The following is a 27,444-nucleotide window of genomic DNA, read 5'->3' as shown; positions in this document are numbered from 1 at the left end:
CTTAACAAAATGAGCATTCATTACATGAACAACCTCCTATGCATCTGTAACCATCACGCTTTCTGTTTTTAGATGAGTTATTTTCATATTCATTCTTTTACTTGAAGCATGTCGATAGAATTCTTGTGGGTTGTCTTTAGCACGCGGAGCCACTTACTCTTCATACTCAGCCTTCGCTTTCCTAAAAACAGTTGGGACTATTCTGACCTGTTGCATATAATTATCATAATTGTCATCATCCTAATGCAAACGGTTTTCCCTTCCACATCATGCTTTTCTTACGAATTGCTCACTTAATAAGATTACACATCCCTTGAACTCCTACCCTAATTATTCTTCGAACTCTAGGGACATGTTCTGCTATGGCATAATTTAAGTATTGTTTAACTGCTTCCCATGCACTGTTGGTATTCTTCCCATCCAGTAACCCATCCCATTCCACTGAACTCAGTATACTCTTTAGTTGGACATAATTTCCTGCTATGTAATTCAGCACATGTAGCCTTTTCTGAATGGAACATTTATAAACTTAATCGCTTTCCAAGTGAGTCTGCATGATCACTGTCACCAACCGGAGGCAGAATAGTTATGTCTTAACTGAAACACCCTCTGACACTATAATAAAAGCTATCACTCTTTGATCTCGAGTTTCTGTTACATGCTGCTTGAGGAAGTTGTCCCGCGACAGCTAAATAACTGCATTTTCATTCTTCTTACGAGATTCTACCGCTAACACTCAACATTTGAATAATTAATGTCTCCAATTAAATTATTATTATTACTCTCATATTTTGTATTTGGTGATGCATTTCTCCCTCACTAGAAACGGATCCACCAGGTCTGTAACAACACCCCACTATGTAACTGATCTTGTTAGATTCCACCACACACCAGATGACTTCAAGCTCACTGCCACATGAAATACTATTAGTAGTAGTAGTACTATAATCATAGGTCTCAACTCTTAATGAATGCAAATTATCTGATATCATTAGCAGCACGCCCACTCCTCTCCTATCCTTCCTGTCCTTTCTAAAAATAGTGTACCCTTACACCCGATACCAATTAGCATGTCTAATTCTGATAGCCAGGTCTCACTTTGCCTACAATTTCAGGTCCCAACATATTGACTAAAATGTTGTGTTTAACCACCTCACCGGCCGTGACTTGTATATTCGTCAAGGTTACCATGCACGCGAAAACTGCATATTAAAATTATAATACCCTTGATATTATATTGAATTATATGATGGATACGAAACGTACAGGAGTGATGTATTTTATCCATATTGACGGCGATGTGTTTAACAATTGTCGGTATAATCACGAAAATATTTTCTCTATTCATAGCTCATACTTCCTGCTATCCATAATAGTATCCTATCTATTATTTGTAAATTTATTTTGGGAACTATTTCAGTTATATTTCTTTTCATATGTCATGGCCGTTGTAAACACCCCTTCAAATATTCTGTCCCATTTACGGTTCGTTCGCTCCATATATCTAGAATGCTGCTATAACACCTTCCATTTCCTGATGAATGCTTCTCAGAGGATTCATCTCTTCAGTTATCATTTTATAAAACTATCCGCATTTTCTGTTTATTCTATCTTGACGAAATAAATCATATCCAGTACGTCCCGTGTCTATAACAATGTCGTTCTGATACCGACATCTCGTTTTTCTGAAAATATGGGCTGAAGAAAAGGATTTAATGCGACATTTTCCCCAGATGTGTTCTCAATACTCCTGGCATTTGTATGTTTCTATGTGAATATGGGAATTAGCTGATTTGTATTTTATTTAAAAAATTTGCAATTATTATTACAACAATCCAGAGATATCGGAAGCAATTTTTGATTACTGTAATATTTGCGAATAGAGATAAAAGTGTTATGGTTTAAATCTAGAAGATAGAAATGATATCCTAGAATAGTTAGGACTAAAAGAGCTATGGGAATTAAAGGAATTAGGGTATTTTTAATAAACAATATTTGGTATACACCATTGACATTATGCAATTTTCAAATTAATTACACTTTTCTTTAGCTGATCACTCTCCCATCTTGGTAAAACACTGATGATGTTATTGCTTTCTCTTTGCATTTAATATTGATTAAAAAAACTTTCGTACCTTGTTGATTCTGTGGAAACAGGACATTTTTAAAACTATTTCTTCCCATACAAAGCCACACACAAACATGTAAAATAGAAATCATGTCTTTATTTCGACTAGTTTCCTAAAATACTTAATTACCATAAATCAGGTAATAACACGAACAAACTAAAAGCACGTATAATAATACGCCGATCGGAACACTTGGTCTGGAGGAGGAAAGCACAAATCAGGGCTGACAGCACCTCAATTGGAAACAAAACATCAAGTGGGATAGAAACAACTGAAATTCTCAATATCGATTATTATTTTTACTCAATAGAGTTCAGAGAATCAGCTGAAATGATGGAGCACTCTCCCCCCCTAAAGTGTAACAAAAACAAGGATGATTTTGTATCAAATCTGCCCTTCCTTGAACATTCTCGACACAGTCGTAGATACAAGTGTATCGAGATGGATCAAGAATCATATTTTGTTCTCTTATCTATCCCACGTTTTTTGTCTCACAACTGCTGATGTCTGTCCCCGTCCCACTCGCATTATTTGCTACCAAATTTTCTGATTTCTGCATGAAAATTCAGAACTTTACCATCATTCTCAATTCATTCTTATTTTCTGTTCCATAATGACTAACAAGCATTTGACCATAATCGGCCATCTGCTAGTTAAACTATGTAAGTTCATCAAAAATTCAGAATTGAAAAATGTATTTCAATAATTTGTAAACACCACGCATATACGTATCATAAATAAAATGAAACTAAATCTTTCTACACCTTTTATTTCCCAAAGGGAGTCAGTGAGACATTTATCACACTTTCAAGTCATGCTTAGAACAAGTCTTGAACATTACGATAATGATATATAATCCAAGACTATTAATGATTTCATATGCTTCCTAGATTGGATGGAGAGCATGACATGGAACTACACATTGCATGGTCCCCGAACCCTTATATTAGGTACTAAAATCTGAAATATCTGAGATTTTTACCAGCTGCTTCACAACATAATCTATCATCAAGATAAGCATGTTTAAAACATTACGAGATAGAATATATAGTATGTCCAATGCATTAATTAACATGAATGAAGAAATGAGCTACCTTAGGCTAACTTCTCCTCAGTGATTATGAACCCAAGAAGATGAACAAATTTCTTAGAACACTTCCAAATGTTCCTTTACTTAAACGATTAGAATTTTAAGAATGCAATCATGCTAACTTACATTAAGAATGTTACAAACAAAATGACTACGTTGATCAGTGAGTTCAACATTAAAGTGCCATTTTTACCATTTCATAAAATCTCGAGGTGCTTACATCAACAAAAACCTCTACATCATTTCAGGAAAAACCAAGTGGTTTATGAGATTTATTGCTATTGTGATTTGCTAAGTAGGAAAGACGAGAAGGTCAGAGTTGATCCACATGTCTGAACATGTAAAATGTGTCGAAAAAGGAAGGAATCAGGTTTTGCCATCCGCTACACTAATATAGGCCATCAAGAGTTGGGTAACAAAAAATGCCTTGTATTGATCATAATTGCTTTACACAAAAGTTCATGGATCCCTTACAACTGCTAAGGATCGCCACACAATGTAACGAACATTAAGGCTTACTCCTACATTACGTTTGGTCTGGTTTCATTAAAAAGATAACTGCTGTGGATTTAAGATACGGCACAAGTGATGCTACAGAATGTGAGAACTATCATTGTTCCAACACGTGTACAGTAATTAATTTAACGTTTTTTTTTATTCTGGTTACCTATTTTTGTGTACCATTTGTGAAGTTCTGATGACATCTAATATGTGTAGTTAATTGTTTCTAGTGTTTTTTTATTTGCTTAACTTTTGCTAGTACCCTGACGATGTAAGTCTGACGACTTACGAAACTTATACGGTATTTTATTAAACTCCTTATTTAAAAGCACGTGGTTTCTATCCCGCAAGTTGCTACAAAACTGCTAAACCACAGAAAACTTCCGTATTCAATATCTGAAATAGTGTGAGTTCTATTTTCAATTTTATAGTTTTGTGGATTAAAACCGCAGTACCTGAGAGAAAAACACATGTGCCTTGACTTATCAATTAACAACATATCTTTATCTGCAATATCATTTTATGGCTGTATCAAACAGCACCTTCTTCCAAGAGACCCATACTCCTCGATTGCCTAGACCTAAAACTCATTTGAACTTCGTACTGCAGTCACACTTATTCAACACATAACATCCCAGTACTGCTTCAGTGTTGATGTGATTCAGATACTCGATAATACTGTAGCTAGGTCAGGCGATTGCCGTGTTGTCTGTGATTTGCTAGTGGGAGGAAAGCAAATTATCATATTGCATGATCATAATGTTTATAGCTGTAAACCATGAAAGAAATCAGCTAATGCCTTTTTATTCCCGTATATAGGGAGTAGGCGAGGCCATTTTAGCCCTATCTAACTTTTGGAGACTGAGTAGGTAGTTAAATCTCCGTTGGTACCCAATCAGAGATAGCTGGCCAAAGGCTATCACTAATTAAGTGGCACGCAGTGAAGAGAGAACAAGTGCCGCCATCTCGTGGTCCATAAACCTAACACTCGTATTTAATGTCTGAAATAATGTGGGTTCTACGGTCGATTTTCATGAGTTTACGGGACGAAAAACTCGGGTTTTTCGTCCCGTCGAGAGATCGAGAAACTCGGGAACCGGTCGAAAAAAGAACCGGTCGAAAACCCGAGTTTTCGTCCCGTCGAGAGATCGAGAAACTCGGGAACCGGTCGAAAAAAGGCTTAGAAAAATTTCTTCTAGTCGCCGACTAGATTCGATACCAAGAAGGTTTTCTTTCGTGTGTTCAAGCGCCGAGGTATGCACACGCCACATCCACTGAGCTACACAGGAATAATGGAACAAAAATTAAAAAAAAATGAATAATGGCATATCTGGATATAAATTGCATTCATGACAAAATTCTTTTGTGTCAATCACTTCTTTGTAAAAAATTATGACACTTTGTACACTATGACCAGTAAGATTTGACATAATCCATATGGCTATACTAAATTAGTAAAAATTGCATTCCTCTCTCTCTCTCTCTCCACAGTGAAGTATTGCCACATCAACAGAACATGGCACATGGTGAGACGATATCACCTTCTTTGCACATAGGGGGATCATTACCCTTCAGTAGATAAAAATATATAAGATGGTCAGTGCAGACCCTGGTAAGAATAACTTCTCTTCGATATTTTTGTCGAGTAGTCTGCTAATTCATTAATTTCAAGCTTAATCAGATGCAATTTGTCAATACTTCCTGAGACGGTAACTGGCATTGATTAGCTTCGTTCGTTTCCCCTAAAATCTGCATTGGGAAGTGACAAATAAAGGCAGGATAAAATATGAGCTGATCTAGTAGCTGCAGTCTCATTTTCATTAATTCCAATGTCGGAAGAAATCTAGTACAACAGAACAACAAATCTCATTCTCCATTGAATTCCTTAGCTACAGCGAGAGGGTGTGGTGCACAAGTCTGCCATGAAGGAACATTGTTATGTTTAGTGCATATAATGTTTTCAACATTCATGCCAATAGCTGCATTATCTCTTTCACAAGCATATCAAATGGGTGAATGGAAGTCTGATGTTTATAAGATTGAACTTCAAAAAGTAAAGGGAAAAAATACCATCATAGGTAGGATGCTTAGGAAGAAACCTTCTTTTAAGGACACAGTTTAGAAACAATTCTTTCGTTTAAACCGATGCGGCGTGTACGTTTGCATCGACATCAAGACTTTCAATTGGAGATGTGGGAATGTACCAGTAGCTATTGGTACCCTGATGATGTATAGGATCCCTTTGCATCATTACAAGTTACTTTCCCTTGTCGACGTCGGAACCATTATCCAGCTTTCTTCGAACAAATGCACAATAAAATGGAAGGAAGCAAGATTGATTCGTGGTGTGGGTTCTGCAGTCAATTTTGTTGAGTTTCCGGAAGAAAAATGGATAATTTCAGATTATTCCTTGCCATTCCAGGGATTGAGTAACTCAGGAACCAGTCGAAGAAAGGTTTAGAAAAATTTCCTGTTCGTGTAGTTGGAGACTAGAGGAAAGTTTTGCTGTCCCATGCTGCTATCACTTATGAAGTTGAGATTTTCTGGGAAAAGAGGCTAGATGTGAGTGCAGAAAGTGTATTTTCAGAGAGATCTTGCATCCCACGTCATGCTATATGCTTCGAGCATAGAAGAAACGATTGCTTTGTAATCTGGAGATTTGTGGTTGCCCAGAAAGTTTTCTGCAACTAACTTAAAATGAGACTGTGCATTAGCTTCCTTTTGGTTTAAAACTTGTTCATATTTGTTCCCAATCTTTTATTCATAGTCTAATTTCTTTCCCGATGAAAATGCCCTCGTTCAGTTTTACATCACTGATCTTTGGAAATTTTTTTGTTTCAAATACTGAAACCCTGCTTTTTCCTTATTCATTTATTTCACCAAGTTTTTCACAAGTATAAGTTTGATGTGAAGTGGTGATTTTTCGTGTCTACTAATGGTACATGTTTAATATTCGTTTATCCAGGTGAAATGTGTACACAAAGGACACTGCTTCACAACGTAATGATTACTCCTGGTCCTACTGTCTCATTCTCATAGGAAGCAACAGTAGTTAGTGTATCCTATTTGTAACCCAATCAAAGTGGCAATGACTTTAATATCAGCGCAGATGTTCCATAATGTTTTCCAGCACTATCTTCATGTTTTCGTAGGTTTCCTTCATAGTAACTGAATGGGCTATTGGGATGATGAATGTAAGTCCCCATAGAAGAGCTTTCATACTGGGTTTTCACGAATCAATAGTCTCACTCACAGATCTTCCCGGGATTCCTCGTTGTGGCTTAATTACCTCTGTGTTATAGCTGTACGCGATTTGAGTATTCATGTTTTGTTTCTTTGCTTCATGCTGTTCAACATTTAAAATACAATGGGATATATTTGCAACATACAAGATAATTTTAACTCTTTGCAAGAGTGTAACTTTTAGTCTTGACGGAAGCATATCTCATGAAAGATTAACTTACCATGATACATGAATTCTACCATCGAATTCAAGTCAGTACGGTTTATAAATTAACTTTTTTTTATTTTGCATAAAGGCGATAAAGGAATTAATTCCTTAGCAAATTCCTCCGTGGACACGCGAGAACACCCTCAATTTACAGATAAAAAAAAATTTACTATTACCTTAGTTGATGGCGATGTGCATGATAGTCTTAGCTGTATAGAATGCGCTCTCGTAATGTGGCTCTTGGAGATATCAAGTAATAATAATCACAACATGCTCTAGTAGCAGTGATCTCACAATTTTGTAATACATCGCTTTTTTTTTCTTTCTGGCGTTTCCGCTTAAGCAACATATATATGAATGTTCTATAGTTACTATATAAATAATATCAAAAATGTAAGTAAATTATGCACTTCTTGATTTATCGAAATTCAGTTCACGTTAGCGATTCGTGAGATACTGCCAATTTCAAAAGATAAAGCTAGATGATATCTTTCATTCATTTTATCCTCTGCTATTAGCATTTGAAAATTTCTTTGCACGACGAACGTAATTTGTGCTTTTATTAACGCTCAGGCATGATATGCTAATTTTGGAATTTCGAGAGAAAGCAATAACCACTACGCTTTGTAAAAAAAAAGTTTTAGTGTGAAAAAAAAAAAATGTTTATGCGGGGTATTTATGTTTGGAAGTTTCTTCGTTTATCGACATGTTATTTCGAGTTTCTACAAAAAAGGTCGCGTTTTGTGAGAATTTATCGATTTCATTTTAAAATGTCAGTAATTTCTACAGGCTTTCAAATTTCGTCTTTGCACACTACTATAGCTACGAATATCAAATTTCAACAACCGAAAGAAAACCATTTTGCTCACAGCGTTATGGAACGTTTAGCTTCATATAATCAGTCAATCATCAAAGAGTCATATCTCGAAGATAATATATTTCGCAAATCAGCTTGTGGTGTTTTAGAAGAGTTTAAACTATTATCAAGAAAGAGCAGAAAGGAAAATCTAAATTTAAGCAATTTCGCCTACACCGAACTAATTACCAGTGTTTCTATGGAATTGCGTGGTATGACTGATGAAGAACTTAAGGACTGCTTACATTCCGTTTGCTTGTGGCCATCAGTATATAAAGCTAGTTCTTCTAATTTCAATCTTCTATGGAATGCTATTGATAGAGAATGTTGCGATCGCATTGAAAGATGGAATGTAGACCAGCAACTTTTAATTGCCGACTACTGGTTTCACCTACAACTAAGTCGTTTAACAAAATATAATTCTGTTTTGATAAACAATTTATATACCAAATTGCATTATTTACAATCTCATCAGATCGTGCAGTTTGCCTTTTATATCAATTTGCAAAGACAAGTATCACAATGTGTTTTATTGCAGCTAGAAACAAAACTTCTAGACATTGCTGAAAATCTAACGATTGAAGAGCTTGGTATTGTATGCTTAGGATTTTTTAAAACTTCTCATGGAATTTCTGATCCAGTTCTCTTAGAAGTACTTCTTAATAAGGCATCAAGCGAACTATATACAGCATCTAATCTGACCACGAGTGCCCTTCTTAAATTCTTCCGTAAAAGTGGATATATTTTTACAAAATCATCTGGTAATTCAAGTAGTGAACTTGCATTCACATATAAAAGGTTTCTAAATAAGTGTGTGCCATTTCTGTCAACATGGCACCCAACTGTATTAGTACATGCAGCTTTGTTAGCATCAAGTTTTGAAATATATCATCAAGAAATGCTTAATGGTATTATTTGCAATGTATCAGGAAAAACAGAAACCTTACGTCTAAAGGAAATTGATAAATTGTTATTTTGTGCAACATTTTATAGAAGCAATGACACACATGAACAATTTTTTCAGAATATAATAAATGAGTTAGGAACACATGCAAGAGAAAAAGAGATTCATAGGCATCCTGGTAACATGATTTCTAGTTTAATGAATCTTGCTATAGTTGATAAATATCCAGAAGTTTTGATTGCAAAAGTCTTCCACCCAGATTTTTTATCAGCAATAGGTATTGTACTGAGCATAATTTTTTGTACTTTTTTTTGATGCTATATTGTTTGTGTATTACTGAAATTTACATTTCCAGCAGATCAGTATTATTAAGTTATGATTTACTATTGAAATAAATAATAATGTTATGATTGAGCAATGTTATGTAGGTCAAGTGAATCATAACTGCATGTGGATTTCAAAGATGAGGGTCCATAACTGCTAGTCTGCTGTGGCAAGTGGATAGTGTGCTATTTGCTGACCAGTAGGTTGTATTAGCTGGCCTGGTTGGCCGAGTGGTTAGCGTATCTGTTCTCCAGCCAAAAGGCTGCGGGTTCAAATCTTGCCATGGGCATGGATGTTTGTGATTGTTTCTGAAAGTACTAGTGGTGGTAGGCGGCAATAGATGGCATTGGTGTTAGATGATAAAGGTTGGAGTAGTGAGATGAAGAGTTGTAGAGTAGATGCCCTCCCTCGATGAGTCTTTGAATTCCCTGGAGGTGTGAAGTAATAATAACAATAATAATAATGTAGTGATTTATAAAAATTTCTGATTATTTTATTTTACCTCAAGGGCTCACTTTAGTGAGTATGGGCATGGCAAACCCGAGGTACCAGATGCTGGACCATGCCTTACTTCATGTAATATACATCTGTTATATTATTCTGTAGACTGGTCCCTCCTCTTCTTTCTTTTGCTTCTCTCTCTCTCCTCTCCTTGCTGCTTCCCCCGATGCTATTAGAGTATTTGAGGGCTAGGGGTGAGTCTTTCCTATCTTGCTAAGTCATTTTGTCTTATGCAGCCACTGAAGGAAGGGCATCCAGTTGTAAAACTTCAATGCCAGCTCAAACTATGATATGAGTCAAAGAGGAAATGATATAAGGGCTAGGACTTACCCCTTAAGCGACGCACAGCCACATCGCCCTACAGCTGCGAGAAGTGGAGGGCTACCGCATCAAGGGCAGATGTGGCTAAAGAAGTGAGCCCAGCAGGTGGAGAGGATGTTGCGAGTGGGACTACTGAATGTTGGAAGCATGACTGGAAGGGAAAGAGAGGTGGCAGACATGATGAGGAAGAGGAAGTCGGACATTTTGTGTGTGCAGGAGACAAGGTGGAAGGGGGGAAAGGCAAAGGAACTGGGAGATGGATATAAATTGTTCTACTCTGGAGTGAATAACTAGGGAAGAAATGGTGTAGGAATTGTGGTGTGAGGCAGAATGAAGGGTGAAGTACTGGAAGTAGGTAGAAGGAACGACAGGGTCATGCGAATGAAATTGGGTCTTGGAGAAGAGCGGGTGGTCATATTATGTGTATATGCCCCACAAGCTGGTTGTACAACAGAGGAGAAAGATGAGTTCTGGAACGTGTTAGATGAAGAAATGAGGGAACTGGAAGAAAATGAGATGGTGATTGTTGGAGGAGACTTGAACGGACACATAGGGAGACAGAATAGAGACTGTGAAAGGGTGCATGGTGGCCACGGAGTGGGTATGATGAACCAGGAAGGAGAGAGGGTTGTGGACATTGCAGTAGCGTTTGATCTGACAATTGTGAACTCGTTTTTCTACAAGAGGGAAGAACATTTGATAACATTTAGGAGTAGTAACAACAGTTCACAAATTGACTACATTTTGACTAGAAGAAAACATCTTAAGGTTGTGACAAATTGTAAAGTAATTCCAACAGATCAAGTAGCACAGCAACACCGACTGCTGTGCACAGACTTTAAAATAAGATCGAAGATAAGAACCTCTGGATGCCATGGGATGAAGACAATTAAGTGGTTTTGCTTAAAAGAGGAGAGTGTGAGGAATTGTTTTAGGGAGAGGGTGTTAGAGAGGATTTCGGATGAACTGGAAAGTGTACAAGATTGGTGGAAACATAATTCAAAAGTAATCCTGAGCTGTGCAATCGAAGTGCTTGGTGAGACATCTGGAAAGATTAGAGAGCAGAAGGAAGGTTGATGGTGGAATAATAATATACAAGTGGCAGTGACAGCTAAGAGGAAGGCAAAGCAGAAGTGGGATGAGTCGAGTGGAAGAGGACAGAGAGAGAAAGCAAGAAGCCAAGAGAGTTGTGGCACAGGTGAAGGCCATGGCATATCAAGATCTGTATGATCAATTAGAAACAAAGGAAGGACAGAGAAAAATTTACCAACTAACGAAATGTAGAAATAAAGGAGCAAAGGACATCTTACATGTGAGGCAGATCATAGACACCGAAGGAAGAGTATTATGGAGGGATGTGGACATAAGAAACAGATGGAAAATATACTGTGAAGCACTTTTGAATGAGGAAAATGCAAGGACTCACAGAGAAGATGGGCAGCCTTCTGAGGGGATGGTGCAGAACATCAGTAGAGTGGAAGTGACAGAGGCCATGAAGAGGATGAGGAACGGAAAATCATTGGCTCCGACAGAATTCCAGTGGAGGCATGGAAGGCACTGGGGGAAGAGGGAATTGACCTGCTGTGGGACCTGTTCATGAAAGTTTGCCAACAGGAAAATATACCTGAGGAATGGAGGGAGAGTACTCTTGTCCCTATCTACAAGGGTAAAGGGGATGCACAAGACTGTAAAAATTACAGAGGAATAAAGTTGATGTCCCACACAATGAAAATCCTAGAAAGGGTTCTTGATGTTAGATTGAGGAAGGAGGTGGAGATTGCAAAGGAACAATTTAGCTTCATGCCTGGTAGATCAACAACAGATGCTATCTTTGGGTGGCAGCTGATGGAAAAGTAACCAGAAAAACAAAGGGAGCTACATCTGGCATTTATTGATCTGGAGAAAGCATACGATAGAGTGCCAAGGCAAGAAGTCTGGACGTGTCTGAGGGAGAAGAAGGTTCCAGAGAAATATGTCAGGTTGGTGCAGGAAATGTACAGAAATGTGAAGACAAGTGTTCAGACCTATCTGGGACAGACAGTTTTCAAGTAACAGTTGGCTTGCATCAAGGGTCAGCATTAAGTCCATTTCTGTTTAATATTGTGATGGAGGTGGTAACAGAGGAGGTGAGAGAAGATGCGCCTTGGATAATGTTGTATGCAGATGACATCTTGCTGTGTGCAGATTCAAGATGAGAAGCAGGAACTAAACTGGAAGAGAGAGGTATGAGACTGAGCAGAAGTAAGACAGAGTATATGTGTTGCACAGTGAGCGGCAGACAGGAGACGGATCTGGAGCTGGAAGGAAATGTCATCAGGAAAGTGAGAGACTTTAGATACTTAGGTTCAACAGTGGAAGAAGATGAAGGAAGTAGGATGCAGGATACAAGTGGGTTGGAGGAACTGGAAGGAGATGGCTGGAGTGTTATGCGATAAGAGGGTGCCGATCAATCTGAAAGGCAAAATCTGTAGGACAGTAGTGAGGCCAGCTATGACATATGCTATAGAAACTTGGGCCCTGAGGAAAAATAACATCAGCAGGATGGAAGTAGCAGAGATGAGAATGCTTAGGTGGATGTGCAGTGTGACCAGAAAGGATTGTCTGAGAAATGACTATGTCAGGGGAACAGTAAAGTTATGAACTTAGGAGCGAAAATACAGGAGGCAAGGTTGAGATGGTTTGTTCATGTGATGAGGAGGGAGGATGAATATGTAGGAAGAAGGGTCATGCAGATGGATGTGTAAGGAAGGCGGAAGTGTGGGCAGCCAAAGAAGAGAGGGAGCTGGTAGAAGAGGACCTGAGGATGAAGAACTTGGATGTGGTGACAGCCCAAGACAGGAAGGTGTGGAGGAGACTCATTATCAACAGTGACCCCACTTAAGTGGGAGAAGCTGCAGAAGAAGAAGATTTTATTTTACCCTTATCTTACTCGTACAATAGGATTACAACTTTTTGTATGTGTGGTTGGCGTATCTTCTCTCCAGCCAAGACGTGCAGGTTTGAATTGTGCCAAAAGTATGGTTGTTTGTGATTGTCCAACTAACCATTCGCCATATTATTATTATTATCTCTGGCAACTCCAAGGAGTCAACAGACTCATCAAGGGAGGCCCTAACATCATGTCAAGAGCAACTATTCAACATTCACACAGTATCTATCACCTCGCCTTGAACTCATTCACGGTCATAGCACCCACAACAGACTCTGGCAGCTTATTCCACTCGTTCACCACTCTCCAAGTAAACAACCTAGTTCTAACACCCCTGCTAACCACATTCTTGCCCAGCTTCCATGTATGGCCCCTAGTCCTCCCACCACCAATCCTATTCTCAAAAATATCTTCTGGATTAATCCTATAGAAATCCTTCAGTAATATATCACCCCTTTTCCGCCTATCAACCAATTTTTGCAACCCACAAATCTTCAACCTGTTCTCATAAGGTTCATTCCACCGACCTGCTATCATCTTGGTCACTTGTCTCTGGATCCTCTCCACTTCCTCCCCATCACAAAGAAACCCTGGTGCCCATAACTGGGCACAGTAGTCCGGATGGGGTCTTATCAAGGCTCGATACAGAGGAACAATAACTTGTTTGTCTCTGCTTGTTAAAGTATAGTCATCATAAACACTATCTCCAAAGATGTCATCATGAGTAATTAACAACCACTGAATGGTGGTAGGCGGCAGTAGATGGCATTGGTGTTAGATGATAAAGGTTGGAGTAGCGAGACGAAGTGTTGTAGAGTAGATGCCCTCCCTCTATGAGTCTTTGGATTTCCTGGAGGTGTGAAGTAATAATAACAATATTATACTGCTGTAATCTGTGTCCTGGTGCAATGTTATCTTTGATGTCATTGCACCATAAAAATCAAAACTAACTTACTGATCTGCTGGACTAATCTGATTTTTTACTTTTCATCCCACACCTGATGTAGTTTTTTCAAAGGCAGGGAGGATAGATTATCTGTCTTCCTGTCTTTGAAAAGGACTCAGTGGTTGTTAATTACTCATGATGACCATCTTTGGAGATAGTGTTTGTGATGACTATACTTCACTGTCTGTGCTCTCACTCTCTCTCTCAGACAGTATGCTTTCCATGGTCCAGGAAAAAAAGTCACTCCTTAACCCTCTTGGAATGGCCTCTTTCCTTGCACCTTCCCTTTGTTATACCATACCAAAGAACTCTCCAATGTCAACCCTGTAACTGCCTCTCAACAGTTTAAATGTCTCAATCATATTGCTTCTCCTATCTACCAAACTTGCAGTTGACATTCTCCCAGTCTGTCAATTATATATTTGGTTTAATCTTTTTCATAAGCAAACAAATTTTGTGCCTGAATTATATTTTTGAAGATATTTTTGAGAACAGGGCTGGTGGTGGGAGGACTAGAGGACATCCATGGAAGCTGGGCAAGAGTGTGGTTAGTAAGGGTGTTAGAGCTGGGTTCTTTACTTTTAGAGTGCTGAATGAGTGGAATAAGCTGCCAGAGTCTGTAGTGGGTGCTGTGACAGTGAATGAGCTTAAGACAAGGTATGATAGATACTGTGTGAATATCGAATAGTTGTGATGAACATAATTTGGGGCCTCCCTCGAGGAGTCCTTAGACTCCTCGAGGGAGGAGTTGTCTGTAATAATACAATATTATTACAGACAACTAACCCAGATAATCCCTTAATGCATAGCATTATGGGATTATCTGGGTTAGTCCCGAGCGGGTGGAAAGAGGGGAAAATAGTTCCACTGCATAAAGGTGGTTCCAAGACTGCTGTTGTAAATTACCGACCGATTAGCATATCAGGAATCATTGTCAAGGTCTTAGAGAAAATAGTCAAGAGGAAAATACAAGATTGGATAGAAGAAAATGGGATACTGTATCGGGGACAGCATGGTTTTGTGAAGGGTAGGTCATGCCTCAGTAACTTGCTCACATATTATAACACAGTGACGGCTGAACTGGATAAGGGTAATGGGTTTACGGTGATGCTACTGGACCTTGCCAAGGCCTTTGACAGGATTCCACATGGAATTCTAATCAGTAAATTGCAGCATATGGGAATGGACATAGGGTTGGTGAGATGGATAGGAGGGTGGTTGACGGAGAGATATCAGAGAGTGGTTTACTCGGGAGTAGAGTCCACAAGACGGCCTGTGACTAGTGGTGTGCCACAAGGATCTGTTCTTGGACCACTGCTGTTTAATTTGTTCATAAATGATATAGGAAATGATCTGAGAGGAACAGTTCATTTGTTTGCGGATGATGCGAAGTTGGGTAGGGCAATAGTGAATGCAGATGACGTCAAAATTTTGCAGGATGATTTGGATAGATTGGAGGTCTGGGCTAAGGAGAATGGATGTCAGTTTAATGTGGCAAAATGTAAGGTTATGCATTTTGGGGTGAAAAGATTGGTGGCAGTTTACTGCATTGGTGGAACCGTGCTCCAGGAAATTGATGAGGCACGAGATTTAGGAGTGTTGGTAGATAAGGAATTGAAATTTAGGGGACACATTGCAAAAGTGACCAAAACAGCTCATCAAATCACTTGGTTGCTGAAGAATACGTTGACAAGCAGAGACAAGCAGGTTATTGTTCCTCTGTATCGAGCCTTGATAAGACCCCATCTAGACTACTGTGCTCAGATTTGGTCACCTAGGTTTCTTCTTGATGGGGAGGAGGTGGAGAGGATCCAGAGGCGAGTGACCAAGATGATAGCAGGTCTGTGGAATGAACCGTATGAGAACAAGTTGAAGATTTGTGGGTTGCAAAAATTGGTTGATAGGCGGAGGAGGGGAGATATGATTGAGACATTCAAATTACTGAAGGGTTTCTATAAAATTAATTCAGAAGATATTTTTGAGAACAGGGCTGGTTGTGGGAGGACTAGGGGACATCCATGGAAACTGGGCAAAAGTGTGGTTAGTAAAGGTGTTAGAGCTGGGTTCTTTACTTTTAGAGTAGTGAATGAGTGGAATGCGCTCCCTGAGTCTGTGGTGGATGCTGTGACAGTGAATGAGTTTAAGGCGAGGTATGATAGATACTGTATGAATGTCAAATAGTTGTGATGAATATGATTTGGGGCCTCCCTCGATGAGTCCAATGACTCCCTGGAGTTGCCCGTAGTAATAGTAATAGAAATCATACACATCTGCAAGGAGATGTGCTATGCATTATTAGATACTAAGGCAAGTGATGAGAAGTTATACCACCCTTTGCCATGAGTTGCCCCAGTCCTGAAAATACTAAAGGCTCAAACTTTGTTTGATTACACTTGGATAAAGAATTAAACCAAATATATAATTGGTAGCATAGTCAAGTGAAAAAACTTCCCCCCCCGCAGTCTGTCCTCATAACTAACATTGCACAGTCCTGATATCATCATTGTTATCTGCCTTTGCACACTTTTCAAGGTTAATTTATCCTCTTCAAATCCTGGGGACCAAATTTGAGTACAATAGTCCAGGTGTGGTCTGATCAGTGCTTTATACAGTTGGATGACAACTTTTTTATCTCTGCTGGTCAGCACCTTTTTCAGTATTGCAGCAGTCCTCTTAGCTAAGCTAGTATATAGAACTATTCTTAAAATAACCAATGATTAAATTATGTTGAAGGAATACTATGACAGGATACTATGATAGTACAACATGAAAAGCTTACCTTATTACTAAATTACTAACTTTCTATTAATAATCTTCCAGATTAGTCTGTTATCTGCTAGAATTCAGTTTTCACTTTCACATCTTATTATTGTTCAGAACTCCATAGAGTCATTAGACTCATCATGAATATCCTATGTTAGATAAGTCTATCATACCATTCTTAAACTTGTTTACTCTTGAAACCCTATCAGGCAATAGATTCCATAGTCCACTCATTCAGCAAAAAAGCCATTTCTCACCCCAGACTATAACAATCTCCCCACATCTTAGTATTGCTCGTGGACTTTTTAATGTCATCTTGGCAATAAACAGCTGCCTTGCTAATCTTTCCTCTCCCATTCTATAAATGAATGTACTGTCTGACAGTAGCTCTACTCACACACATTCTTGAATGCTAACATATGAAGTTCCTTCTTGATATCTTCATTTTTAATATGACTCTGCCCTTAATGGCATCTGTTGACTAGTGTAATCTTTCTCAGAACTTCCATATTTGTGGTCTGAATTCTTTGATCAGTTTGAGCATTTCTGATATCCATAAGCTAAAATTGTCATGAATGTTGTCTTGGCTGCTAGTTTAGTGTTCTAATTTCTTTTCTCCATTGCCATCTACCCCATCTTTTTTTTTTTGGGTGTAAATTGCACGTGTTCCATGGCCGATTTGTCTTTACGTAGAATGAAAAACTGTAGTTTCCATGTAAAAACATCCTCCATATGAAATTGGCTAACTCGCCTTCAATTGAAAAAAAAAAAGTCCATATAAAGATTCCTCTCATCATGATCAAAATCAAACTCAGGTCTTTTCGAATCGAAGGGTGTAATGCACTGCTGTTCTTCCAATTATGTTACAGAGCCACTTAATTTTGTTAACTGAAGTTAAAAAGGAGTTTGTTTAGAAAGTTATTTTTATTAAATAAAAAAAATATGTTTTGTCCAGTATGCAGCTACTTGCCAGCTAGCAAAATCTACTCACACGGGCAAGTGGGAGATTGATACTGTAAGAGTTCTGCTTCAGTCATCTGGAATTTCACCTTCTGACCATGAATTATGCAATGCAGCCACTTGTCAAACTTTCATACCTTCATACTTGAGCATTTTTAGTCAAATATCTTTTTTAGTGCCTTCCCACATTTCAGGTTTTTTTTTTTCTACCCCTTCCTTCAGTTATAGATATGTGTGTGCCTGATTGCATTCCTCTTGAATATTTTCTACCAGTGTTTTGTCACTTCTTGTTTCATTTGTTAAAAGCTTTTTCAAAATAATTTAAACATCAGGAATAGTTATCTTTAGTTTTTGTGTAATTCAAAGACTCCAAAGACTGAGGGAGAGTGAGTGCCTACTCTACAACTTTCCGTCTCCACCACTCAATCCACCAACTACAGCAAACTGCATCATCTACACCAATGCCATCTACTGCCCACTACCACCACCAGTATTTTCACAGATAATCACAAACATCCCATGCCTACGGCAGGATTCGAACCTGCATCCTTTTGGCTGGAGAGCAAATATACTAACCATTCGGCCAATCATTGTGGATTTGTTTTACATAAATCTTTCTTTCATTTCTAAGCTTTTTAATAGTCAGGAAATTTAGCTCCTTTCTGATATTTATCTTCTGTCTTCTTTTGACTTTTGTTTAGATATATGCTGCATTGCTTTTTTACACTTTTCTTTGTATTCATTTAGGTCATCTGCTGAGTCATTTGCAACTTTCACTATGCTTTCTTCTTTGCAGGGCTGTTTCTTTCATTTCTTGCATCCATCATGGAGTTCTGATTTGCTATCCTTGCAGATAGCTTCATCACGTGCATCTCTGACTGAATCAATGTTTTCTTCAGAATCTGCTACTGATTCTCCAAGGTTTGGCTATTATTTTCAAACTTTTTTATTTTTCTTCCAATAATTAGTATACTTAAATTTGCATTTCACTCTGAAAGCTGCACGATTTTGATTCTTTTTTAAAACTCTTACATTTTTTTTTGTTTTCAATATGATATTGTTTTATTCTGCTCAAAACTACATGGTAATCACTGTCTATATTAAATATCCCCTGTATATTCTTATGTCCTGAGAAGATATCACTATCTGCAGTAACATAGTGAGACTTTTTTTTTTCATTCTCTTATCTGTTAGAACCTGGTGTTGGTGATGACTGTTCCATATCCTGAACAGAAATCAAACAAGTATCTATCATTGTTAGCAGGTATTTATCATTATGATAAATACTAATGATGCAAATACTAACAGAATGCCTGAAGGGGCATATGGTGGCACATCTTCTGGATGAGCAAGCTGGATTTCGAGATTGAAGTACAGTGCAACAAATACTCGCACTAAGACTAATGCTATTAGTCTTAGTAGCAGAGAAAGCTCGAAGAAAGAACAAAAAGATATATTGCTGTTTTGTGGACTTCCAAAAAGCATTTGATAATATTGACCAAAATATAACATGGGCTGTCTTGGAATCCTATGGTGTGGACAATAAATTGATCCACCTGCTGAAAGATATAAACAGCCAAGCACAAGCAAAAATCAGAATAGCAGGTGAGACTGGAGATTGGTTTGCCACTAGTCAAGGCACATGGCAAGGGGACCCAATATCACCAATCATCTTCATCACACATCTGAGAAGAACACTAGATAAGATTAAAGAAGAAGGTGGAGGCATTTCAATAAATGGCATGAGAATAAACTACCTCTGCTTTGCAGATGACATCATCCTGATTGAAGAAGACACAGCAAGGCTGGAACAGACATTGCAAAAACCTATACACAGAAGGAAAAAGATATGGACTAAATGCCAACTTTGAAAAAACTAAAACAATGATATTCGGACAACAGGAGTTACTGAACAGAGTTACGATGGAACAGATTTCAACTGGAAAATGTGGAACACTTCACATATCTTGGATGCCACATGATGCATGACTTGGACCCCAAAAAAAGAGATAAAAATTAGAATAGCCAGAGGAACAACAATTTTAAAAGCCATGGACAAAATATGGAAGAGCCGAACTATAAAGATGCAAACTAAACTGCGCATTGTAGAAACCTGTATCTTCAGCAGCATGCTCTATGGATGTGAGGCCTGGGTACTCCTGAGAGAATCTGAAAAGAGGATATTGGCATTTGAGAGGAAGTGCTATAGAAAGATCTTGAGAATAAACTGGATACAGATAGTGAACAATGAGGAAATCTACAGACGAATACAACCAAAAGAAAACCTGATCCAGAAAATAATCAAAAGGAAACTACGTCTATTTGGCCATATATGTAGAATGAATGATGAGAGAAAATTAAAAACGTTTCTGTTTGGAATGATTGAACAAAAGAGGAAGACCAAACATAGAATGGGGCGATGACATTGTCAAATGGTGCGGAAACTCTATATACAATTGAGTCATCTTGCACAAAACAGAATGCAATGGAAGAATCATATCAAAATGGCAGCAGACACCTACAGGCATTGGACCCATGGTTGTTGTTGATGATGATTTATCATTAGGGAATGTGGAAGAAATTGATTATTTTTTTAATTCTGTACCCATTGGAAAGGAAGGTGTTGTGTATGTGTGGTGAGTTTGGTTGAAAGGGTGGTTTCACTGGGACAAAGATTGTGGGCTCTATTGGTTAGAGTTTTAATAATGCCATATTGTTGAGAGGGGTGGTGGTGGTGGGAGAGTTTGTGAATGTATCTGCCTGTATGAGTAGGTTTTTCTATATACAGAGAAAGAAAGGTTACCATTAGGAAGGTGTGTTACTAAGGTGTCTAGGAAGGGTAAACTATTGTTATTTTCCTTTTCCATCATAAACTGGATTCTTGGATGTAGGCTACTGAGGTGACTGAGGAAGGAGTCTAATGTGTCTGGGCCATGAGGCCAAATAGAGAACACATCATCTACACATCTTAACCAGACAGGTTTTAGAAGGGAAGAGTTTATGGCTCGTTTTTCAAAATTCAATTCCTTCCCCATTCCCCGACCATCTCTTCAGAAATGCCATTACCATACCTTACATCCGTGGCACATCAGAAAAAATAGCCAGGTCGTTAAAAAAATAAAACCTCCATACAGCATTTAAGCCCCACTGTAAACTTATTACCGTTATCTGTTCCACCAAAGATCAGCTCCTTCCTCTCTCTCAGCACCTGGAATATGTAGTGGTTATCATGTAATTTTGTTGTTTTGTAGTTATGCATAGATAACTTTAAAATTAGACATGTATATATAATGTGTGTGTGTATGTGTTGTTCCTGTAAGCTGGCTTACTTCGGACAGATCAGCAACCATCTAGTTAGAAGAACACATCATACATGTGCAATCATGATTATGGTCAGACTGGCCTTGCGGACCATGTTTTGGATACAACCCACAGGATCTCCTGTAAGAAAACCACCACGCTACACCATAGTAAATTCAAAAAAGATAGACTGTTTTTAGAATCTGCGGTGACACTCAGAAATCAACTGAATTTAAATAAATACGGTTGCATAAAACTTCCCAAAATTTAGGAAACATTAATTATCAAAGATCCCTTTTTACATCCTAAGCTACCTGCGAACGCCCATAGAAAGTGCACCTCCTAGATAGGAATTTAGTTTTACTCACTTGTTTTATTTATCACTGTATTGTATTTGTGTGTGTTGTTACAAAAAATTATTTGTAATCCCTGAAGATGTCTCTGTGACTGAGACAAAATATTGGAATCATTAAAATTAGTTTTAATTCTTTCTCATTGCTGATAATATTCCATTAAACCTCCAACATGAACAAATTAGATTTATAGTGATGCTTAAATTTCTGTAGCTGTTGTTATTATTCCTGTTTCTGGAACAGGAAACTACATAGTCATGGAATGCAAATAAATAATTTATTAGCTAAAATTAATTATTTAGAAGCCAATGTTTAGCTAGTTTTAGCTAGCATCATTAGAGGCAATTTAATACTACACACTCATTGAAGACACAAACCAAAATAACCTGCTGAACAGGGACCCTACTCACATCATTCAATAATATATACAACAAAAAAAGCCTTGCAAAACTTCTTAAAAAGAACAACAAATCCCCCCCCCCCCACAAAACTAGACTATATATACACTACATCAGCGGCACAACAGATAAATTGGGCTCCTTGAAATGACACAGAATCAGAACAGTATACAGAACTCTAAAGAAATTACCTATCTAAAACCAAATCAAGGATTGCCTGGACCATCTCTTTTTCCTGGGTGTTTATAGCATCCTCTGCCAGTGTGGAACTCAACATGGTTTAGAGATGGGACAAACTACTTTGGTCAGGAAGAAAGAGCATAATACATCTGAAATGGAGAACCAAAAAGTGGACTCTCTCAACATGCCTTAGAGAAAGACTTCATAAGAAAGCAAGGCTACTTCACAAATTATTATTATTATTATGTGACACTTTAAAAAACTCGACGTAGTTTAAAAATATCAAAGCCCTTTACATCGATTTTTTACATAGGTCAACTCCCATGAGAACTGTAAATAATCTTGTTTGTTTCAATGTATATTTTGCAAAATATTAATGTAGTTAGCCCTGTGGGAAGTGTATGTATTTAATGTTTTAACATCAAAAACAAAGGCAATACTTTCCCAGGGGAACTTTGTATATGTATATAGTTATGTGTAAGAGCGCAGGAAAAGTTGTTTACTAGTTTTATATATAAGAGTTGCTTACTGCGCTAACACCTTTAAAGATAGTATCTAAGAGTGCCGCTAGGTTTAGAGAAGTTTCTGCGGCCCCAAAAGGAGAAGCAAAGTATCAAAGAGATCCGCTTGTTTTAGAGACAAGTTTCCGCACCTAGCAAAATACGATCAAAAGATTGCACAGAGGAGAACAAAGAGCGGGTTAAACTTAAAAGAAGATAAAAGAGTCATGCCGAATTCTTTGGGGTTTACTACCCTTAGTGCAAGGTTGTGAGATCGCAAAATAAAAGGGACTGAGCCAAGCATAAGGGGTTTCCCGGTTCCAGTCCGTTTCCAGAAAGAGGAGCTTCCAGGCCAGAGAGAGAGAGAGGGCTTCCAGACATTGCCGAAGAAGGAAAGGCTTCCAGATGCCAGAGAGAGAGGGATCCCAGTTGAGAGTTGGCGGCAGGTTTTGTTTCTTGGAGGGCACAGTTCGAGCTATTAGAGACAGCAGTCATCCAGGCATTTTCAGCGATCCAAAGCAGAGGAGAAAAGGTGATGTAAATTACCCACGGCAGCTTCGCTTGGAAGTTTTTCTTTTTGCCATGGGAGAACAACCTTTTGCCAGAACTGAATGAGTATTGCAGTCCACAGCCCGCTATTTTCCCGATGAGATATTACCGAAGCCAAACATTCCCGAGGAAGCTCAAGATCTGAGATGAAAGAATTGCCTTAGAACTTTTTGTGCAAGACTTTTGACTGAATGTGCGATACAGAGCCTTTGTAAATTCCATACTTTTGTACAATTCCTCTATAGAAAGACTTTTAAGAATTTGGTTAATAGCAGTAAGAAGTGTCATTAAGAGAATCGATTGGCATATTGGAAGTTGATATAAAAAATTGTAAAGCTAACTCTCTGTTAAGTTATCTAACCTCTTTGCAAGTAAACTAGAAGTTTAATAAGTTGAATTTTGTAAGCGGAGAGTAAATAAGATTGTGAGTTAAAGAAGTTAATTAGTGTTAAACTAAAAAGGTTCTAATTTATGCTAAAGATTTTATAAATGGATAGAGAAAGCAATCTCCCTATTGTTTAATTCATGTATAATTTGTAAATAAATGTGTTTTGATTATTTGTTAAAAGAGTGCTGCCTGATCTTTTATTTTACAACTGCACTGTTCTTAAATAAATCGGACTTGTGAGCCGGAAGTAATTTAAGGCAATAAAAACGCAGTTCAGTTACTTACGGACCACGACTGTTAAAGTAAACATTGATAAAAGTAACTTCGCTCGTAAGAGAGAGGGAAATCTACTGGACGTTTTATTTAGTCTTATGCCAATTAAATGATATATTGGTGGTGCAGTCTGACAAATTTCCAGTATTCATAGGCATTCGACTAGTAAATAAGGAAGGTGGATAATCATAGTACGCAGTAGAGTAAACGAGAAAGAGCTCAGTAGAGTAAAGCTTCTAAGAAGAAAGATATAAAGAATAAAGATAGTAATTAGTATAAAGAATAGAAAAGATAAAGATATTATATATAAGAAAAAATAATATATTTTACAATGGCTCAGACACTAGAAATTATTACAGCACCTCCAAGGAGTCCAAAGACTCATCGAGGGAGGGTACTCCACTATTCCACAACTTTTCGTCTTCACCACTCAATCCACCAACTACAACGAACTGCATATCTACACCAATGCCATCTTCTGCCCACCACCACTAATATTTTCACAGACAATCAAACATCCATCCCCACAGTGGGATTCGAACCTGCAGCCTTTTGGCTGAAGAGTGGATACACTAACCACTCGGCCAGCTGGTTTTAATCAGAGAGAGAGACTGTTTCTGTAACCAGCACAGGTTCTACAGAACCTAGTTAACTATAACAGAATGGACTGTATCATTTTACATAGATTTTGGCTCACTGTTCTATTTACCCATCAGTATTAACAACGGGAATCACCATACAGAGTGGTGATTCCACTGTCACCTTCCTTGCATGTGACTGTCCTGTTACGTGCAACATTGCAATTTATCACTGCCCACTCATTTAAGAAACAAACCAAAATGACCAGATAGTGATAAATTGTTTCTGGTAATGCTATGTCAGCTTGTAAATAGTTTATTTTAGCTAGTAAATTATTTATTTGTATTTCATGACTATATTGTTTTCTGTTCCAGAAACTTCAATGTGAAGAGTAAGTCTTATTGTCCATTCCCCATTATGATGTTTGCCCACATCACTATTTGATATTGCCTGCCATTCAAGAAGATTGTGTTTGGTGTCGAAGAATATATATTCTCCTTCCTTTCCTTGAGCATCATTGCTTCAATATAACATCTTGCAGTTGTTATTCAGAAAAATCTCACCTGTTTTTGTGCTCTTTATTTCAGTAACACTTATGTTGATGTGACACCTCTCCAATTCTGCTTCCATTTCCACTTCTTTTCCATTTTGTGGTGGCTATCATGAATTTTACAATTGTGAAGTTTGAGATTGCTCCATTAGCTGATATTTTCTTTTCACCTGGTCCCCCCTCCCTCCTAAAAAAAAAAACAAAAAAAAACACAGTGGTCCTTCTTTAAGTGGGTGAATGTCTCATCATGAGCTTTTATCTTGTTATAGCATTATAGTCATCTTGTTTAAGCTAATAAAGAAGATCTTGCTGGCTAAATTGCCAGTCCATCATCCTCTTTTGTTCATTAACCAGTTAGATACCTATTAATGCGTTGCACACTGAGAAGATAGGAATTGGACATTAGGTCTGAAACCCCAATCTTTTCCCACATTCTTTAAAAGGTTATGTAGGTGTCTCTTCTCTGTTATCTATCTAGTTTTTGACCTTTAAGCAAAGCATTACTCAGATCTCCCCTCACATGTCCTATTGTGCTCAGATTTGTTCACCAAGTTTCCATTTTGATGTGGAAGTACTGGATAAGATCCAAAGACAAGTAACTAAGGCAATATCAGGTGTCTGAAATGTTGATTATGGTGAGAGATTGAGGGAATATAAATTTCAGAGTTCAGTGGATAGCTGTAAAAGAGATGAGATGGTAGAATATTTAAGTTACTGAGGGAGGTTTTATCATATTAATACAGAAGGGATTATAAATACAGGAGGATGAGAGGCCATCCTTAGAAATTAAGTAAAAGTGTGGTGAAGAGTGAGAGATTTTTATGTAGAAAGTGGTGGGTGCAAATGCATTGCAAGAATATATTGCAAAATGCCAGGAGTGTGAATGAGTTGATAGTATATTGCTTGCTGATTAAGACTTCCTTAATCATGTGCCACTCCCATGGAGCTTTGTTATAATAATATATTATTTTTAATATTATAATATTACATGTACAAACAGTGAATGAAAAACAGACATAGTACAAATGTTTCAAAAAGAACTGGTATAATCATCTGTGCATTTATGGAAGTCTTGCTTTAGAGAGCTGTAATTGTTTTATTAGTATAATAGAAATTAGCATGAAAAAAAAATTGTTATAACACCACTAAAAGCAGTGTATACTTTATTGATGATAACTAGATGGTTAATTATCAAATGGATTATTTGCAATATTAATATTTTACATATTTTAGAATTGCAGAACCTTAATCATGTTTAGTTGGTAATATATGATTTTTTTTTTGACATTTTCTTAACCATTTCTTTCTCCAAATACACTGCTGATGTAAGCTCTCCTCTTTACAACTCTTACAGTAACCTTATCTGCTTCTTGATAGATCATCCTTCTCCTAGTCAATCCGAGCCTTGTACTCTCTGACACAAACAGTGGTGTCAGTTGGGAGGACCTTTGGAATTTCTGTGCCTCTTTCCCACAGTGTGAATATTGCTTCAACTCTTCTAATTCAAGCACCTGTCCCATTCTAATATTAACTGAAATTATTCTTGCTGGGATGAGTTCCTTTATTCCTTAGTCTACTCACTCAAGATCCCTAATTCTTTTCCAAATTTAAATTTTTCAGCAAATGTGCCAAAATGGTCTAAGCTAAAAATTAAAATGTTCAAGGTGTGTCCTCTATGGGCGTTTGTTGGTGGCCTAGGATATAACATGGGATCTTAGATAATTAAAGTTTCCCAAATTTTGGGAAGTTTTATGCAACCGTATTTATTTAAATTCAGTTGATTTCTGCGTGCCACTGCAGATTCTAAAAACAGTCTTTCTTTTTTGAATTTACTATGGTGAAGCATGGTGGTTTTTCTCCAGGAGATCCTGTGGATTGTATCCAAAACATGGTCAGTCTGATTGACCATAGTCGTGATTGCAGATGTGTGATTTGTGTTCTTCTAACCAGATGGTTGCTGATTTGCCTGCCTGTCTGAAGTAAGCCAGCTTGCTTCAGACAGGTTTTACTATATAATCCAGGCACTGAGGGATGAGGGAGCTGATCTTTGGTGGAACTGATAAAGGTAGTAAGTTTACGGTGGGACTTAAACGTTGTGTGGAGGTTGTACTTTTTAAGGACCTGGCTATCTATTTTTTCTGATGTGCCACAGATGTAGGGTATGGTGATGGTATTTCTGTAGTCCTTCTGAAGAGATAGCCAGGAAATGGAGGAGGAACTGATTTTTTTTTTTTTTAAATTCTGTAATCACTTTAGCTATTTGAAAAGGAAGGTGCTGTGTATGTGGTTGAGTTTGGTTTAAAGAGAGGCTCCACTGGAACAAAGCTAGTGGCTCTATTGATTAGTTTTAATAATGCCATATTGTTGAGAGGGGTGGTGGTGGGAAAATTTGTTAATGTATGTGCCTGTGTGAGGAGGTTTTCTGCATACAGAGAAGGAAAGGTTATTATTAGGAAATCGTGTAACTAGGGTTTCTAGGAAGGATCGGCTATTGTTATTTTCCTTTTCCATTGCAAGCTGGATTCTTGGATGTAGGATAACGAGGTGACTGAGGAAGGAGTCTAAATTGTGTGGGCCATGAGATAGAGAACACATCATCGACATATCTTAGCCAGATAGAAGATTTGAGAGGGGCTGAGTCTGTGGTTCGTTTTTTGAAATTTTCCATGTAAAAATTGGCAAGAGGGGTGAGAGGGTGG

At 37.8% G+C, this 27,444-nt stretch overlaps 1 protein-coding gene across 4 annotated transcripts in view; it reads left to right on the top strand.

The window, feature by feature from the left end:
* The first annotated feature begins 7,574 nt into the window (after window positions 1–7,574).
* Window positions 7,575–27,444, top strand: part of LOC150098208 (non-canonical pre-mRNAs endonuclease FASTKD5, mitochondrial-like) — a 120,975-nt gene continuing 101,105 nt past the window's right edge. For all 4 annotated transcript variants that reach the window (XM_090406300.1, XM_090406299.1, XM_090406301.1 and 1 more), the window contains exon 1: window positions 7,575–9,208. In XM_090406300.1, coding sequence (XP_090262426.1) covers window positions 7,831–9,208 — 1,378 coding nt within the window. In that variant the 5' untranslated portion in view covers window positions 7,575–7,830. The remainder of the gene's footprint in view (window positions 9,209–27,444) is intronic.

This window comes from Typopeltis vanoorti, chromosome 16 (genome assembly GCF_054136105.1).
Source record: "Typopeltis vanoorti isolate ZY-2024b chromosome 16, IOZ_Tvanoo_1.0, whole genome shotgun sequence".
Lineage (NCBI taxonomy): Eukaryota > Metazoa > Arthropoda > Arachnida > Uropygi > Thelyphonidae > Typopeltis > Typopeltis vanoorti.
This window is presented reverse-complemented; position numbering and strand designations above follow the sequence as displayed.